Source organism: Polistes canadensis, unplaced genomic scaffold (assembly GCF_001313835.1).
Source record: "Polistes canadensis isolate GaletaPanama2010 unplaced genomic scaffold, ASM131383v1 scaffold_73, whole genome shotgun sequence".
NCBI lineage: Eukaryota > Metazoa > Arthropoda > Insecta > Hymenoptera > Vespidae > Polistes > Polistes canadensis.
Window position 1 is genome coordinate 359,226 of NW_014569620.1, and position 14,610 is coordinate 373,835.

The 14,610-nt window shown below is 32.2% G+C and overlaps 1 protein-coding gene across 1 annotated transcript in view; it reads right to left on the minus strand.

Moving 5' to 3' along the window:
• The window catches only part of LOC106786407 (dynein heavy chain 2, axonemal), a 36,800-nt gene extending 23,945 nt beyond the window's left edge, over nt 1-12,855 (minus strand). Inside the window, 17 exon segments of the mRNA XM_014747761.1 lie at nt 4-156; nt 231-345; nt 515-633; nt 890-1,017; nt 1,325-1,576; nt 1,699-1,795; nt 2,137-2,332; nt 2,511-2,681; nt 5,037-5,118; nt 5,181-5,326; nt 5,565-5,758; nt 6,457-6,976; nt 7,555-7,897; nt 8,233-8,369; nt 9,972-10,429; nt 10,555-10,822; nt 12,523-12,855. Coding sequence (XP_014603247.1) covers nt 4-156; nt 231-345; nt 515-633; nt 890-1,017; nt 1,325-1,576; nt 1,699-1,795; nt 2,137-2,332; nt 2,511-2,681; nt 5,037-5,118; nt 5,181-5,326; nt 5,565-5,758; nt 6,457-6,976; nt 7,555-7,897; nt 8,233-8,369; nt 9,972-10,429; nt 10,555-10,822; nt 12,523-12,855 — 3,712 coding nt within the window.
• Between the last annotated feature and the right edge of the window lie 1,755 nt (nt 12,856-14,610).

Below are 14,610 nucleotides of genomic sequence, written 5' to 3' on the forward strand. Positions count from 1 at the left end.
AACTGAGTTCCCCAAGTCGTACTTCCTTAAGTTTTATCAATTCCAAAGAATCGGGTTGACTCAAGCCAAAAACTGTGAGGTGTGCTTTAAGCATTTTCTCTCGTTCCTTCAATGAGTGTATTTCTTTATAAAATACATTAATCCACGTAAATGCATCTGTGTAAAATCAAAATATGCTTGTAAATCTGAATAAATATTCAATAAAATAGAAAAATAATTACTATATATACCATTTATTTGCCATTCGGACGTAAACGGTCCTGTATCGTTATATTTGCGAACTAAAGTCATTATATCTTCATGGAACATAGTAGAATCTTTAAGCAAAGCGTTCTTGAATTCCTCCTGTAATGGATTCGTTAAGTTAAGAAGACTCTTTTATCTATTCTTTGTTTCTTTTTCCCTTTACCTTAGCACTTTCTAGTCTTATACCAAGAGAAAAAAGGCGAGAGGAAGAAAGTAGAATTTTATTTCAAAAAGGGCCTGGAGCAACGTACCCGAACGAATCACGTACCTTCTTTTCGAGTAAAATTGCTTCGTAGGAAACAAGTAGCTCCAAATAGGCAGCCCACGATCGGTCGATGTCTTTTACTTTTCTTTTAAATTCAAACGTAGTCGGTATATCGTATTTTTCTATGATTAAAATCACGTATTGTTAATTTATGTCGATCGATTATCGAATTATATTACGATTTCTCGAAGTAAAAAAAAGAGACGATTTTAAATATAGAAATTAATTTGAAAGTTTATCGTTTACAACTTTTTTTATATTAAATTACGTGGAAATTCTTATCGAGAAACAGAGAAAGAGAGAGAGAGAGAAAGAGAAAGAATCATATTATTGATCCTTTTACTTTCCACGTAAAGGAGGAAACATTTAAAGATTTACCCAACGTTTCGTAGAACTCTACGATCTTAGGAAATTCTGCCTCCTCCTTTGGAATCTCAGCGTTAAGTCTCTCGAACAACTGTATTGCGAATTGCATACTGATCAAATCCGTTGGTTCCTTCGTTATTCTGTGAACGGTTAAATTTATATGCAAGCGTTCTTTGGATTGAAAAAAGAATAAAACAAAAAATAGTAGCAAAAAAAAAAGAAAAAGGAACATTTCGAACGATCGAGCAAGTCATGCCATCACTCGCGTAACATGTGGTTTGGATCGTTAAAATTTTATGTTTATGGACCATGGAAATCCATAAAATATGGAATATTTACCACGTGCGTTATCGACCTAAGCATCACGCTACATTTAATATTTTCTTGTGAATAATACTTTTAAATGGCCATTGTGTAGTTAATGTTTCTTAAATAAAAGTTGCTTACTTTTTCGAATTTTCAGCGATATATTGATAGACGTGTTTGACTTTGTTTTCGGTTACTTGTAACATGAGTGTGCTTAATTTCAGTTGCCAAGCAGCGCATTCTTGAATAATAATGTCTTTTAAACCATCGCAATTTATATCGAGAAAATGTACGTTCATCACGGTCTCTTGCATCTCGACAGTGTATGCAACGTTCGCGTATCTGCTAATGTCCGAATCGAAAGATGTAACCGTTGGCTTCAGTTTCTCGTATCTGTATAACAATAGAGGAAAATTAATATATGTATAATATTTATATGCACAACGTGTTGCGTACAATAGAATTTTACGATTATAAATAGATATGTCAGAACAACGAAGTAAAAAGAAAATCACCTTTGAATGAAAATGTCCTTATTGACCTCCCATATGTCCTTAAAAGGTTCCCACGTTTTAAGATACGCTTGTACTTGAGAGAAACAATAATTCGTCTCTGTCAATTAATTCGAAATTTGTATTATTTAAAGCACATATATATACAAAATGTTCCCAGAGATCAGGACGAAACTTATATTACGTATTAATGAGATCAATTAGATTAAGAAAGTTCACATAAACTTATGCATGAAAATATATTTCAATTTTATTTAATTTTTGTTGTATATAATAAACTCTTATTACTCTTTAGTAAATCACTATAGTGAGTATAAGTTTATAAGAACTTTTTTTCATTATTTGAATTCATTAATATGTCATATAAGTTTGGTCTTAATTTTGTTGGGACATCTTGTATCAGAAAAAAAAAGTAAAGAAAACAAAAGACAATATTAATACCATTGTTAAGCAATTGTTGATAACGAATAAGATCTTCGTCCTTTTCATAGACCTTCCAAAGAGGTTGTATTTCTTTAGATGAGGAAACCTTGAATTTTTCAATTAATCGTTGGAAGTTTTTAATCGGTGTAAATAGGTGATTGAGAACGTTGGACAGGGTCGTGGCAATATCCGACAGGTTTGGTGAGAAGTTTATCTGAACACGGGGACACGAACGTGTTAGCTTTCAAGTGTTCTTGGTCGAAGGTCGCTTCCCTTCCCTCCAGTATCGTGATTCTCTTGAATCTCCGAGGTGGTAAGCCGAAGGGTTAGCAACGTTGGACGTTCGAACAATGTCTACGAAGGGACACAATTATGGCTCTCTCTGTTGTTACCTTATTGTTGAGCAAGTCCACTTGCACCAGTAGAAGAGGAGATGGTCCTGTCGTCCCGTCTCCGTGAAGGGCTTCATACATAATATCCATGGAACCCTTAAGGCAGAATCTCAGTGCTTCCTCAATCAGTACATCTAGATTGTCCAAATATTCCTGCCACTGCTTTAAAGTCTAAAATGAACAAACTTTTTTAAATTAACGTATCGTATGAAGTTATAATACTACTTATATCAATATTTCCTCAATCAGTATATCGAGATTGCTCCAATATTATTGGTACTGCGTTCAAGTTTAAGTGAAAATTTAAAGTTAATAAATCAATGCGAATATATATACTATTGGATATACCCCGGAAAGTTAGTTTAAATTATATTTTTAAATATATATATATGTGTTGCCTGAAAATAGTACTTAAAAATTTGTACGAATTACGCTCCTCTGGACAGTTTAATATTTTTAAATATATATTATCTTTTCGTTTTTTTTTTAACAATGCAATACTTATACGCACTCGCATTCCATAGAATCTATGTAATATTGTGAGCTTAACTTGAATAGTTCATATTTAAAAAAGGAAATACAAAATTGATGAACGCGGTTGAATGAGAGACTCTTTATATGTATATGTATATATATATATATATAAAAATGAAATCTATGGCTTGGATTCGAGTTATATGAAAGAGGATAATTCATTTTGGTCGTTGTAATCTGAAAAACGGATTTATTCGATGGATTCGGTTGGAGAACTGAGGGGAAAAAAAATTAATACGCTTTTTGGCTTGCATTAAAGGGGAACTAAAGGTTCGATTTTACAAAAATTCTCTTTTTATTTCTCGCGGTGATATATCAAAAAATGTTAAGAACATAGATAGACGTGTTTTTGTGTTTATTCTTTAAATAACATTGAAAAATGATAACGTCACATTTTTTCGAATTAACTGAATGTGCATGCGAGCGTGAAGACATTTACGTTGTTGCAAGGGATGAATTGTAACTGGATCTGTGACATTAATGTAATGACTTACTTTTTTCTCAACTATAGAATCATTTTATCAATCTATAATAAAATTTTGTTATACTTCTATATTCATTAACGACAATCATACAAAGAAAGAATTTGATTCAATTTTTTCAAAAATAGAACTGAAATAATTACTAAAGCGACTACGCAAATCACTAGGAGCTTTCTTCAAAAAGTTCACATTGGAAATAATTAAGGAAGATTATTTTCTATTAGTTAAAAATATAATAATAATAAAACACAAGAAAAAATTCCAAACCATGACTTGTTTTAGTAGAAACAATAAAATAGATGAAAATATTTTAAGTTTTGTATCGGTTGACCAAAATGAGACTCTATAAGAGTAATAATTACTCTTAATTTATATAAAATAGTTACTGTTATATAATTATGAATATTTATAATTATTATATAGTTATAATTATTATAGTAATACTTGGTTATGTTATTACGTAAAATAACTTAAATAATCGAGCAATTATATGGTAGTTTGTTATTCAATGGAATTGAGTATAGTATAAATATAATGTAATATATATATATATATATATATATAGGTGTACGATTATGGCACGGAACGTAAAAATAACTTGAAAGTTTAATCTCCGGAGTAAACGCATCAAGCGTCTATGCGAGAGGATCGTATTACGACTGCCTCGTCGATTTCAACGTTTCTCTTTACGGATCTCGTGCTCCTCGTCTCTCTTTTCGTCGAGACGACAATAAAAGTCTTCGTAAGTAGTCGAGAGGTAATCCTAGGAAAGTCCCGCGAGTGCATAAAATCATAAGAAGCGAATTTCAGATCTTTAAGCACTATTACGGTGTCTTAGCGAGCTTTACGAGCGCATAAATTTATAAAGTATCTTTTCGAAATTCTTCAAGGATTGTATATATATACATAAAGAATATATATATATATATATATATATATTGTTTCGCTTTCTTGATACTTAAAGTCTTTTTAAACGAGAGACGATTTTATCGTTTTTTTTTTTTTTTACCTTACTTGATATTTTTAATTTAACATATTGTAGACACATTATGCTGCTTTTACTATTAAAATGTATGTGCTGCCATATATATATATTTAAGCGTCTACATTCTTGTATAACTTTGAGATTATTATACATACACATGATATATGATATTTGTTACTGTTTAACACGTTGATCCTTTATATTATATCAGGGTGAACCAAAAGTTCCTGCGTTTATTGTGTTATTTCAAATAGTGCAATTTTTTAAAGTCAATAAAATTACTTTATATACAAGTGAAATATTAATAAAAAGAAAAACGCACGAACTTTTGTTTTACCCTTAATATTATAATACGTAGACATTTATAAAAATAATTAAGTAAATAAAAATAAATAAATATGTGAAATTTATAAATTCATCTAAACAGATTGGAATTCAATTATATTGTATTACTTTGGCAATATGTTATAGTAATCGTAAATAAAAAAGTATTGATTATAAAAAAAAACTTAACTCTCGGATTACTCCTTTGAATCCCTCGAAGACTACCATGACATATTGAACTATCGTGTTGTACTTTGTAACCATATCGGCAACAACCGCATCTCTGAAAAGTTAGGGAGAGTTTCAAAGTTCCATAGTTCCATGCTTCAAAATTGTATGGCTCACCTCACGCTTGTTAGTTCCTCCTGCAGTTCTGACAAGGTGTACGCATAATTTGGTTTTAACTTGATCATCGGCGAATTGCAAATATTCTCACATATTTTAAGGATCTCAAAATTGGATTTCTTATAAATATCGACGAATCGTTTAAGCTGAAAATAATTCTTTCTTTCGTATCCAGGTTTTATTTTTTCAAGTGTACTTAACTTTCGAATTAGATTAGTTTATTCTATCTATTATTATAATTATACTTCGTTAGATTTACATACAGATACCAATTAACTTCCTAATGGACGATGAGATAAATAAAGTTTCTAACAACTTTAGAGATGGAATTTTGTCGATGTCATAGTAAATGAAATGAAATCAAGATTGAGATATACTTATAGCACTATACTTAGCACTTATAAGTTAACATTATTGAAATCGTTTGAAACATACTTTAGCGGTCTTGTTGTAGCAATCCTCGACAAAATTTTCGACGTTGTCCGTATTCCACGTTAGTCTACTTAAGCCAGGATTGATCTTTCCGTCGAGTCGTAGGATTAATCCTCGAAACAGTTCACGTTCCATGTCGGACAATGCTAAAAAATGAAAGTCTCGTTTATCATTTCGTACGTGGAAATCGTTTGGAATAAAAGATATTGCAACTAAGCATCTATAGTTCGTCTTATCTTCATCGAAATTTTCTTTCTATTCTCAACGATCAATCTTTGATAGATCAAAATAGATAGTTGTTTACAAGGATAATTTAGGTACTTTGTTTTTTTTTTTTTTATAGAAGATGAATTAATTTTACAAAAGAGAGATTAATTCGAAATATAAATAATTCATAAACGTGAAAAAACGAGTTTTAACCCATAATCAAAATATTATTTTTCTTTAAATAATTAAACATTCGTTGCTCATTTCCATCAAAAAAATATTATAAATATATACCATTCGACTTTTGCGGTTCATTGATTTATTCGAACCTTCCTATCCTCGTTTGTATCAATTTATTTTTAATTAAAATAAATTTTATTTATGCACATTAATGTCAACTGTTTGCCCACGTTGAATTACTAGTTCACGTCAAAAATAAAAACCGTGTTGACCATACAGGTTCTTTGGTAGAATTGAATAAGTATGAGAAGGTATTTGTAAAGAAACGACTCGAACCCGTAAAAGTAAAAGTAAAAATAAAAAGATACACATATATGCACATTAATCAATCAACAATTTTCCCGGTTGAGGAATTATTGTAATTATCAAATAAAAGAATTATGAATGATTAACCGACCTTCGATGATTGTATTGTAAGTGTAAATCAATGCGAGGACACCTTCGTAAACGAAAAAAATGGTATCCTTTTTGGCGTGTATGACAGTCATTTGAATTGGTATGTCGAATAGAAGATTAATCCAACTATCGCATTCTCGACAAAGATCTAATATAAAAGGGTCCATATTACATTCGAATAATAAAGGTGATTTTTCCATTCGCTTTATCAAGGATCGATCTAAACGAGTGCGTGGATTTTCACCAGCTGCTTCGATCCATTCACTATAGAGATTGGTTATAGCATCTTTGATTGATTTTATCACGATATCATGCTGATAGAAGACCTCGAATTTCATAGCACAGTAGGGCAACCATTCAGCTTCTTCCATCATTTTTTTCGTTGCTTGCAAGCTATTAGCTTTTTGCTCTAGAGCCAATGCTCTTCCGGAATAATATGACGTCATCGATGAGTATTCTTCTTTTTTATCTAAGACATCTTGCTTTGCGTGTTGAATATCATCGTTAAACATTTTCCATACCTGAAAAAAGATTATTAAAGTTTTTATTAAAATTAATCTAAAGCATATTGGCTATTTATACAGATGGGTCTGTTATGAAGATAGATATTAAAAGATTACAATTTAAATGAGTTCAAACTAACGTGAAATCGAGAGTAAATTAAATATATATATTATATTAGGTACACACACATATATATATATATATATNAGACGAAAGCTGAATATACACATATGTCTGGCTGGTGCAAACGTTTATATGTATGCGTATATATTATATATATATATATATATATTTTATGAAAATATAAAATGTGTCATTTATAAGCTAATATTAAATTATTATTAAAACATTTAGTACCAATCTCAGTGGTTGAACTAATGAATAACAATGAATTAAAACCAATTAATAATGATATATAATTGCTAATTCATTTATATACATATATATGTATGTTACTGGAGAGAGGGAATCCCACATATATTACATTTCTGAGTTGTTTTATAGCTACGTTTATTAGTTTTCGAAATTCCAATTGCAATGTTTAACTTAGAGAATCTTGTTTCGAAGTTCGAGTTCGCTCTGGAAACTCGCTTACCTCCATAGTCTTATTATTGAAGAGCTCCTGTAGTTTCTCTCTGTTCATATAATTGTAAAATCCACGGAGATTCTCGATACCTTCTTGCACGTTGTTCATGACGACGAAGACGGTTGCTACCAAGTTTTCGATTATTATCTCCAATTCTCTGACTTCGCCGCGAAAGATAGACATAATGTTCTTCCAAGCGACGTGCAACACGTCGAATATTTTATGAGAGTTTGCTTCGATTTTCTCGAAACTTTCGAAGAAGAGTCTCTCAATTTTTTGACAGGCTCTACCATGTTCCTTTCCTTTGGTTCCAGGAAACGTCGGTCTTAGGATGCTCGTTCTTTCGTCCATTCTATAAAATAATCGAAAAATACTATCTTTTGTTTTCTCTTATAGATTTTATAGCGAATCGTGGGAAATATATTCAAAACATTTCAATTCAAATAAAAATTGTTTTCAATATATATTTAAACAGATTGAACAATTTTTCCTAAAATTCTTAATTATTTCATATAATATTTTTTAGTTATTTCATGAAAATTAAATGAAACATACACTTTAACGGTAACACACACACACACATATATATATATATATATATGTTTACATAAACCAAAATAGATATTCAAATGTATCTATTAAAAATGTAAACTTAAAGATTTTTAATAAATGTCCGAATATTTATACCTGGCAAAATCTATCATCCCTTCGCAGATGACTATCATGTCTTGGCATCTTTCGATAAAAACGTTTATATGACGAAAAATGTAATCGGCTTCTAATTCCCATGGATGTTCGGTACAAGTAATATGGGCATCTGAAATCTGTCAAATAATTATGTTATTGTTTTATCGAGTAATAAAATTACAAAGAGATCCTATGGAGAGTCAAAGATTTTACTTTTATTTCGCTCAAATTGCGAACGTAACTTAAAATTTATTTACTTTTTTATTAGTTTCTAACATTTTATTATAATTGCGGCGTAAATATCATCCGTAGGTTTGTCACCATAAAATTAACTTTTACAGTAGTCGTCTACCTTACTTATACCTATATAGTTTCTTAAGGAAACTCGGAAAATAGCGACGTATTACTCGGCATAGGAGAATTTCATTCGTGCTTATCGTGTTACGCGAAAAGGGAAAGCCTAAGTCGGCGTTATTGCACCTTTCGGTTTACGCGAAAACTTATACCTACGTTGTCTAAACTACTTCTATGTTCTCAAAGAAAAGTTAAACGGGTATATAGGGGTTTTCACTGTTCACAACTCTTCAAGATTAACTTACACGTTATTTGAAATTTTCACGCGCGCGAATTTTGATTATTTTTTTTTTTTTTTGATTGAATAGCGATTTTAATAAGATTTGATTTTTTTCGTTTTATCGAATGTGATACTTATAAATTGTACTGCGACAAATATTGACTTACGTTTACTGACAAATAATTCGTCCAAAATACGTTATACGAATAAAAAGCAATTAATGTTATTGTTATAAATAAATCTCAATTGTGTAGAATAAATGTTGAATGTATAAAAAATCTCTTTCCAGTAGATTAACGTTAATACATTTATTTAATAATACGCTCCAATTTAATATATTTTTCTCTATGATATTCTCATACTTTAACAATAATTTCAATGACATGAAATGCAATAAGCTCTTAATGCATTTACCTATGGCTCTACTGAATTATATGACACAATAAGCTTTACAATAAGCTTTGAATGTATTTATCCATGGTATATTTATGATGCGATTTTAAACGCGCAGTTTTAATATAAAATAATTTTCATTAATACCAAAATCAATTTTGCTTTCGAAGATCATGAATAAGTTTTCATTTTTTCATATTATTCCTACTCATATTATTTTTATGCAGTAGATATAAATGCAGTAGATTGGTTATGAAAATATTTGAACACATTTTTAAATTGACAGGCTTTCGCGTATACTGATCAATGAACAAAAATAAAAAACCATGTTTTTAAATTCCTTCTTTACTTTACATAGCATATTAATATTTTTCTCTGTATGTACTCAAAAATTCCGAACACTCTGATCAATATAAAACACATTATTCGACTTCAAAAAATTCCATATTTTTGTAATCTATTGTAATTGCCAAAGCATACTATTTCTGCATTCAGAGAAAGAGAAATGGATATTTCGAGATTTATTACAATCTCGCTTTATAACGAATGTAAATTTTGTACGAAACTTTTGTAGAAGCAATTTAATATTGGTTTTCTTTTTGTTTTCAAATATTTTAGTTTTTAAAAATAACAGATATTTCTAAAAAAAAAAAAAAATAAAAATCAAATCAAATGAACAACGCAGTTAAATTAAATTTCAATATAATTCAATTACGCGTGGCTGGATTTTTATCGATTTACCGATTAAAAGAATATGTATAAATGTAATTACTTGAAAATAATGTTTCTTATAATCTTCGCAAGCACGAATACAATCGGTGAACATTTCGATACTGGCACGAGTTTTTCCTTTGAATACTTGCTGAAGATCGATAAAGTTCCCACAAATTATAATGATCTGATTGCTTAATGCGCTAAACAGATTTGCCATTTTCTCGGTGGTGTTATAAAAGGGCGAGTTTAACCAAATCGTTCTACAGAGATGTATAATTTTTGGCAGAATCGGAACTAACCCACCTGGTCTCGTACATTGCTTTAATTCCTCACAAGATTCCCTTAGAAGTGTCAAATACTCAATGTTCGATTTTGCTTCGAGCATTTTCTGTTGTATTTCTTCTCGTAGCGTCAAAAATTGACGCACGTAAGTTGACTGAGTTTCCAATAATACATTTACGATACGATCAACCGTAGACTTCTGAAGTTGGTAATTTAATCCACAGAGATTATCATCTGAGAACGAAGTAAAGAAACAATTTTCTTATATCAACAACAAAAATAATAATAATAATAATAATTTGAATCGTGTCGATCGTTAAACCGAATAATTTGAAGAAAGTAACAGGAATTTGACTTACATCTGTAGATCCAAAATTCGTATTCGTCATCAAGGGAGAGAAGCTCGTGCAGGTCGGTTTCTTCCTCATCGATAAGGGTCAATTTGATTTGAGTGGTCCAGTAAGTCACCACAGTTTCGAACCGTTTGATCAACTCCTTATCAGCGCTGGCTTTTTCGACAGTGAGATCTTTATTGAAGGTTGGTACATATATCACAGTTAAGCCCAGCATTTTGTACGTGAGATCGGTCAAGTTGTGTAGAAAAGCGTCCATATTCGTGTGAAAGTCCATCCTCACGCATGTGTTTCAGTGGGCCATTAGTTAAGGAAGATAAATAAACTTCGGAAGCAAGGTCGAATTAAGGTAGGGGTAACATTTAATTGTCTTTATCGACACTTCCATATATATTAGGATGTTCTTAATTCCAATAGAAATCTTTCTATTACTATAATATCGTGATACATATAAAAATATTCGGCTATATTTTTTTGTTTTTAAAACCGAACCAAATCTTACTTTTCAAAAGATCACAAAAGGAAAGCGACTATTGAAAATATGTCGTTAAAATAGAAACGTCATCGGTGATATAATCAAACGTAAATTAAAATTTCGAAAAAAAAAACCAGTTAGAAATGAAAAGTTTGTACAAATCCAGAAAATTCTCGTACCAGAAGTGAGTCACATGGAAGAGTTAAAAAAGAGGGATACGATGAACCGTGGAAATTCGATCAAATCCGCTACTTCAGAATCCATTAGAAATAACGAAGTGGATTTCGTTCGAATGCAACGCAATCGTTTCGTATTCGGCGACTGAGTAATTTCGTTCACGTACGTGAGCAAACATCGACGTTGAATTTACCGGCGCCGAGTTGGGCAGTGCATTTAGCCGAAAATTATGGTAATAATAACTTCGCTTGGTATGCTCTTTCTGTCTTTTCTTTGTGTGTGTGTGTGTGTGTGTCTCTTTCCCTAGTCGTCCCCATCGAGGAGAAAATCGAGCTGCTGTTACTATAACGTTCGGTGTGCGCAGGAACGTAGAGGAGTTCAGCACGTGGATGGAGTCGTCGGCAGAACTCGTGGGCTTTCGAAAACTTTGCTCGCGCGTTTTAGTAACGGGATTGCGAGTGAAGTTACAAATTCACTTGGTAATGTCATCACGTCAGATTGTTATGACCTTAAGCCGAAGCGAATGTGCGGTCCGCGTATCCACGTGATCGCCCTTGGCATCGTGCTAGGCTAATCTAGAGAAACTACCGCAACTACTTCCATCCGCCCGCGTTTCCTTGCTTGCTTGCTTGCCCGTTCGTTCCTACCGTTTCGGACTGACCGAAACTGCCTGGAAGTTAACGATTAGGACCTTTCCTCTCTTCTATATCTCTTCCTTAACATATTAAATTTTCTCTCTTTTCTTTTTTTCTCCCTTTTATCATTTTACGATAATATATCCTCTATACATTTATCTACTACCTATTTTAGGTTAGTTAAATCCCCAATTCTCTCTCTTATGATTAATATTATTTTTCATTTAATTATATATAACATTGAAGGCACATGCAAGAATAAGAGTGCTTAGATAAAAAAGAATAGGGAAGATCATTTACGAGGTAGAAGTTAAATTTGATTCTACCTCGGAGATGAAGATATTCTCGCTTATCGGAAGGATCGGCATTCTGGCTTCGAGCATTTAATTAAACTTTCGCCTGGCACGTGTCGTTCCTTGAAGGATCGTAAAACTTTCCTATGCCTAATATTTCTTACTTTCTTTTTTCTCTTTTTATTTTTCTTTGTTTTACTACCTTGCTATATACCCGTTCGTATATCGAATGTTTTGCAGTGTTACTTTTGCCATATTTCGATATTTCGACACAAAGATTTTCCAAATCACCCGGTGAGTTTAATTGCCAAAGAGGAAGGATTTTTTCAAAGTTAATCCGAAAAAGGAAAAATAAAATATACGAGTGGATAAAAATAAAAGGGTTATAAAGGATACTGTCGGGCCAGGAGTCTATCTTAAAGAATATTGGCGCCAGAGCATTTTGAATAACTCCGAGAATGTAAGCTTCGACGTTACCATTGAACGAGCCAAACGCAACGCTGTCGTGGAAATTCTCCAAGCGAAATATCTCGTTAGGTTTCCGTAAGAAGTAACAAAGCTCGTGTACCGGTGTTGACGGGAAATACAGTAAGGCCGTTGGTACGTTCCTTTTATCCTCGTAGTATATGCAGAGCACGAGATGCTTTGGGCTTTCAAAGAACTCTTGAATAATCAGATGACACTGATACGTCCAATCCTTCTTCGACAATCCACTCAGTGTCGTCATATCTTTTACGCAGTATACCTTAGCCAACAACGAAAATTCGTCTAGGGTGAGGATGATTTGTATTCGAGAAACGTAGACTATTTAAGATTCTCCGAGGATTAAGAACTTTTCTCTTCAAAAACTGTGATCTTACTTTTTTTTTCTCTCTCTCTCTCTTTCTTTCTCTTTTCTTTCTCTTCGAACGTTATAAGAAAATTGTGTGAAAGAAAGAAAAAGAAAGAAGAAGACAGATAGATAGATAGATAGATAGATAGATGGATAAATTAAAAAAGCGGAACGAACGAACGTGTTTAATGAAAATGCAATTAAAACGATATTGAAAGATCGTTAAGATCGGTTACTTTCTAATAAGAAATTGGATAAAAGTTTTTAACTGTCTTTTTATACGAATGATCTAGCCCTTAATGATTTTATTCGACGCGAGTTATCTCTCCCCGACGTTAAGATTTTTCTATATTCTTACTCGTTTGTAACGCGGAACGACACGTTCTTTTTCTTTTATCATCTTTCTCAATTCCTTTTCTCAAAGTAGTATAAGGCACTCACCAATTCATTCAATTCCTCCCTCGTATAGTCCGCTCTTAATTCTTCCTCGACCTCCTTTCCTTCGTCTCCTTCTGCAATTAATTTAACTTTCAATTCATCTAGATCCTAAATCACGAGAAACGGAGGTCATAAAATCGTCGGGAAGTTTAATTGAGAAATTTAAAGATTCTGCTCTGCTGTTCGCTAGCTAGCCTAGCCTAGCATAGCCTAGCTAGCTAGCTAGGAAAGACGCGAAGATTCTTTGTAAAGAGAGAAAAAGACGGAAGGGTAAGGGTTTCGTAAATAAAAAGGACAGCTTCAGCGGAGAAGGGAAACAAATTCTACGAACGCACGGATCGTTCGTTAGTCGTCGATTGGAAAGGCGCCTGCTGCGATGGGCCCTCCTAAATCGAAGAGGAGAGTTAAATCGAAGGCATTCGTTCTAGGAATCTCTCTTTCTTTCTTTCTTTCTTTCTTTCTTCATTTTATTCTTTTTCTTTTCTCGATACCGATATCATTCTCTCTCTCTCCCTCCCTCTTTCTTTCTTTCTTTCCTTCTTTTTCTTTTCTCGATACCGATATCGTTTTCTCTCTCTCTCTCTTTCTTTCTAATACTTTTTTATTTTCCATCCCTTTCTAACCCACTCTTCTTCTTTCTTGTCTTTCACCTGACGTCCAAGTCTCGTTTTCTCTTTCTCTCTTTCTTTCTTGCTTCCACTCTAACTTATCACGACTTTACCCTTAGCCGATTTAATAGGAACGATAAATCGCGAAGAGCTACTAAATCGACGGAAAAGGAAACACGTCGGTCGACGTAGAATCGAGACGAGAGAGCAGTTCTAGGATACGTTGCCGTAATTTATCTCTTACTATGATAGAGAACACATTATGCGAATTCTAGCGACATCTTCTTCTATCCGTTAGGAGACTTATCAATGTCTCTTATATTTGACCTCAGAGGATCGAGGGATTCTCATTTTACGATAAAATGTGTGTATGAAAGATAACGAAAACGGATATGCTATTCTTTCTTTTTTTTCTATTGAACTCAGTATATAACCTATTATATGGTATTGGTTTTATTTCTATTTTTCGAATTTTTTCTTCTGGAAAAAAAGAAACATTTATTTATTGTGATTTTTATCGTTTACTTACAATTAGAGATATTTGGATTTGCTGATTAATCCGTATGTAGACGATATATATTATTTTTTATTATCCGTGTTTATT